Source organism: Montipora foliosa, chromosome 8 (genome assembly GCF_036669935.1).
Source record: "Montipora foliosa isolate CH-2021 chromosome 8, ASM3666993v2, whole genome shotgun sequence".
NCBI lineage: Eukaryota > Metazoa > Cnidaria > Anthozoa > Scleractinia > Acroporidae > Montipora > Montipora foliosa.
The window spans coordinates 47,339,396-47,344,395 of record NC_090876.1 but is presented as its reverse complement, the minus strand read 5'-3'; the positions used below and the strand labels follow the sequence as shown (position 1 = coordinate 47,344,395).

The 5,000-nt window shown below is 40.0% G+C and overlaps 1 protein-coding gene across 1 annotated transcript in view; it reads right to left on the bottom strand.

Moving 5' to 3' along the window:
- LOC138013376 (testican-2-like) overlaps positions 1-2,053 on the bottom strand; it is an 11,406-nt gene extending 9,353 nt beyond the window's left edge. The window contains exon 1 of the mRNA XM_068860434.1: positions 1,874-2,053. Coding sequence (XP_068716535.1) covers positions 1,874-1,927 — 54 coding nt within the window. The 5' untranslated portion in view covers positions 1,928-2,053. The remainder of the gene's footprint in view (positions 1-1,873) is intronic.
- Between the last annotated feature and the right edge of the window lie 2,947 nt (positions 2,054-5,000).

Sequence of the window (5,000 nt, the reverse complement as noted above, 5' to 3'; positions counted from 1 at the left end):
AGTTTCGCATCCTGTGTTTTTTAATTGAATGTCGTAATTCAAAGTTATTAGCTGTGAGGAAATACTGTTCGTGGACTGGCTGTTTTCGGCAGCTCTCTGTCACGGGTAGCGAGTGACGAGAATCGGGTAATGGCCGAGTAGCGGGTAACGAAAGGCGCGTAGTGAGTGACGCAATAGGTGGCGAGAGCCTCTTGGGGTGTGGCCGATCTGTATCAATTGTCGGTCACCGGAAAAAGCCAGACTATTCCGACGATAACGGCCGCCGCAAACAATGCATGCCAATCAATTATCGTTTTGGAAAGGTTAATTTTCAGGTCGGTTCATGAAAAAAAGATAATCATGCATAATGACTGGGTGTCTCACAAAAAGAATTCAAGCGCTGTTGAACAGAAATCGAGCATATGAACTTCGGAGCATTTTTTTCGAATTATCTGCCATGGAGTCAGAGGTTGACCAACGTACTGTATACAACTGCTAAAAGTGAAGGACAGAGGTCATTTTTTCTGATTATGGTAGAGTCGTGATTGACGAATAAATGACTTCAGTCAAAGACCGTTCTGTTTCAAGCTGCGAGCTGAATGAGCGATGTTAGGTCTAAGTCGTAAGTCAATCTCAACGCGCTCTAACTGCTTTCAAGTGTAAACCATTCAATAAACTGAGCAGAATTAAAATCTTGGAAAGGATACAATACTCTAAAACATTAAGATCAAATTTAGGTCTCTCAAATACCACGCCACCCACGCGTTATCGCTGTGTTGGATTTGAAAACGTCAGAATCTCTTGGTCCATTGGGCTTGGCACAGCAGAAAACCGCATTTCATGGCGATGAAAGATTTCATACAGGAAAGATTTCGTCGCTATTTCCAGATTAAAGTTGAAATGAGATGTGCAAGAGGACAGCTGCGTATTGTAGTATTGTTTTCTGCATCAGACATTAATTGGCATTGAAATACAAATGCCCGAATTTTTAGACGACCGACAACACAGGCTATCTTTACACTGAACTTAAACGACTTAAGTATGGCTGCAAATTGGATAGCTGGAAAATGTTTCTCTTTAGGTGCAGAGCAGGGTCTAATGTCAAGTCGAGAAACAGGGAAATGAAAACATTTGGCTGAACCCTGTATAAATTTTCGAAATGGTTTTCACGGGTGTTTCCGTTCTCGCGGCAATTCGACCAAAGGAGGCTTGTTTTCAATACATTCAAAGTTAGAAATTCTTCACATTTATTAAAATATTTACATTCCATTTTTTTATTGGCATCTTGATGTGCTAAGATTACAAAGAAAGCTAAAGGCAGTCCGACAAGAACTCAAACAAGCGTTGCTTTAGAACGTGCTCGGGGCGTTCTTAATGCCTTTTTAAGGGGGGTTTGCAAACTTTGGCTCGCTATCTATTTTAAATTAAGCAACTTACATTTCTATGATGCTTGCATTTTTATCCCGGTTGGTTAACGGTGATAGCATGAGCGAAAGTAAAGCTGATGATGCATTGAGTAATTAGTAAACTGAAAACTGGGACAAAGAATTCCTCAAGTCTAAATGGAAACTTTAATAAACAAGTATGGTTTTCCCTCCCTTCATTCGAAATGGTGTAGGATAGCGATAAGACATTTGACTCGCCAAAGAAATAATTTATGTAGTCCTTTTTGACTGGATATAACGATCAACGAAAGCAAAGGTTTTACAAGACAGAGTTCTCTTTAACAAGTCGCTTGTTAGCAGAAGAAACCCCCACCGAGAAACCATGGCAGAACGAAAGAATTGGTACTGATACAAGAGCTGTTTAGAGTGGAGTTCAGATGGGCATATAATTGGTTTCTCAACGCATGGAATTTCCATTGGCTTATTTCATGTAAACCTTCGCTTCATACCTGATAAAGAATTGATAGAGACAGCACCAAGACCATCCGTAGATATCCTTCCATTTTGCCCGCAATCCCTTTCTTTTTGCCAAGCTACTATCCCCTAAATTAGAGTATATGAAACCGGAAAAACCTGGAATATTATTGCGTTGTTTGAAAGAGGCGTTAACGTATTTGTGTAACATGAGTGACTTCAAATACCAAGGGGAAATGTCCTGGGTGCATTTTGATGGTAACCCTCTCGGGGTATCTGATCGCAGATTTTGATAATCTTTGCTCTCAACCGATTGGAGCAGTAATTTCCGTTGGATGGTATGCTACTGGGCATACATTTTGACAGAAAATAGACATTGAGAGCTGTATTTCCGGCCGGCCGAGAACCACTTTGCAGAAGTCGTTATCGCGATGAATTGACTGTTTATGTCCCACACTTGGGTTCATTAAACTCTGTGTGAACCAGACACTACTAAAACATCTCTTTAATAAAGTATGTAAAGTGAATTGCACTTTTCGACCGTACACATTAACAAAAATGCCCTCTAATAATTATTTCACCACCCACATTATTAACGGCTTCTCTCAGGTCTCGTCACAGTACATTTGTTGAGGGACATCTGTAGACAGTGCTTTTTGATACCAATATTTTCTGTTTTGATTATCTCCAGATAACTCGCTAAAATCAAGCCCCTTGAAAACAATACTGTAGTAGAATTAAACAAAACAATCTTGTTCTTGTTATAGAAAATTTGGCACCCTGAACCGCGAAAAATTTCGAGCGATGGAGAGAACAGACTGAAGAATGACGGTTGGCACTGAGCTACAAATGAGTGAGTTTATATCAATCAACAAGTGCAAGTTGAAGAAACGGGGTGTAACGATATCGGAGTGTGACATTGTGTGATGATTTAACATGAATGATTGTTAGACAGTATCTCGTGATTATCAGAACACAATTCAAATTGATCTTGTTGCACAGCTCGACGTAGACGCGATCTGAATTAAAAAGCAATTTAAGACTAGCATTCGTCTCTCTCTTTCTCTCTTTATTAACGTTTTAATAATTTTTTTTTTGGTAAAGTGAAATGTGTGTTGAGAACGCGAAGTGAGAGTTTCTATGTTATTTCTGGGAGAACTGTTGCCTTGAAATCTCTTAGCATTATTCCTCTCAGAGTTGCAGAAACTACTCAAGTTAATTTGGCAAATCAGTGCTGAAAACGTTTTAATGACAGTCTCTAAGGAAGGGGTTTGATAAAAGTTTTGTACGCGTTCAACTCAGTGACGTCATAAATGGTCTCTCAAGTGACAGCTACAGTAGGTGTCTCTGGTGTCTCATACTGAGGTTTCAGGTTCTCAGGGTCTTAACAAACATGAAAATAATAAAATGAGTTTAGTTTGAGGTACTTCCTTCTTCTTGAGTAAAAGTTTTCTCTGCCTTCTTATGTCGATTTCGTTTGCTTTTAGTACATCCTTCCAAGCAGAACGGGAAGACTTTCAGATCAACTCTTTTTGAAACCGCAGCAAATCCAGAGGATCTTTCGGCCTTCATTTCCCTTAGTCTCGGGAGAAGTCAAATGAAAGAGCACGATTAACTGTTTCAGTATATGGAACCGAGGGTCGATCGATTTTTTTAAAGTATACACGACCTTGGCTTATGATTTTCTTTACGGTAATTGCAAAACTGTATCGTAGGAAGTGTCTAGGTATGTAAGACGCGTTTCATTGTAATTATAACCTACTGAGTATAACAGCCTGGCTTCAGTGGAAGAGGACTCGAGTTCAATGATGCTATTTAAGTTGGCAGCTAGAGAACACCCGATTCAACACAGACATTGACGGCATCACTTCATGGCAGAGAAGTAACGATGAACGAAAATATAAGGAAATTTGTAACAGAACCGCTTGGAATTAATGGTAAAGTCTGTTTTCGTTCGAGCAAAGAGTGTTTAAGTTACTTTGTGCATTCAGTGATACAAATTCGAAAAAAGAACAGACTGTATTGTATTTAACACTCAGTTAAAGTAAATTTTATTTTAATGCATTGCTATGTCTGTTTCTATCGTTATTTCCTAATACACGTGAAACCTGTATTAAACGGACACCCTCGGGACCCTCGCTAATGTCCCGCAAAAACGGGGTGTCTGCTGAAAGCGGGATCCCTCAGAATTCGCCTAAAAGGGTTATATGAAAAGTCAAACACCCTTTCCGTGAACATACAGTAACTTTGCAATACTGTTTGTCCATAAACAATTTCTAGCATATGTGAATATTTGATTTCTTGGAAGATGCAAAGCAATTTAAGTATACAGTAACGGGGTTGTCTTCCATATACGGTCAGCTGAAATCGTAAATTTTCACCAAACGAAGCATGAGGTCGGCGAACAGGAGCATAGAACAAACTAATCGGCGTTATTCAGACTGCCAGCAGAGCGGTTAGTATTTCCTGTTTGTTAGGTGTGTACAAAGAAACGACATCTCTATTGTTGGCAAAGCTAATGGCCGATCTATTAAAATGTCAGGACAATTTTTTGTATGTCCGTTTAAATACAGGAAGTAACGGTAGACTGATTCAAATTACCCGCCACTCTAAAACACTTCAAAAAAATTCAGGTACCCCAAAACGGAAACTGTGGCTACGCAGCAACGTGGCTACACGCATACATGGCTAAGTTCAAACAACGGCTACACTTCCATCTGAAGATGCGTAGTCCGGGTGCGTAGTAGCCCCGTAGTCACAGTCTACGTGGTTACACGTTAACAGCCTTGTAGCTCAGTTACTCTCTCACTTGGCCACTTAGTAACTGTGGGAGAACAAAAAAAGGACTTTTGTTCTACTGTTCGCTTTATAGAGGGTGGTGTCCGCTTAAAATGGGGTTCGCAGCTTTGACTGTTTCAAATCGCCCTGTTATTTTTGGCATTTCTTAGTGTCAGGGATTTGATTAAGTGAGAAAGACTATTTCCTTTTTTCCGCCTCAAACACGCCCTTATTAATAGGTTGCAGTTTCCTTCTTAGAGTGCTTTTGTGGGAGGGTGTGAGTCAAAAGTCGAGAGCCGAAAAGTGCCGGATTAGGAAGTTTAAAACCTTTTTACCCCTTAAGCGGCCAACATTGACGAGTAAAAATCGTCTGGCGCGCGTTAT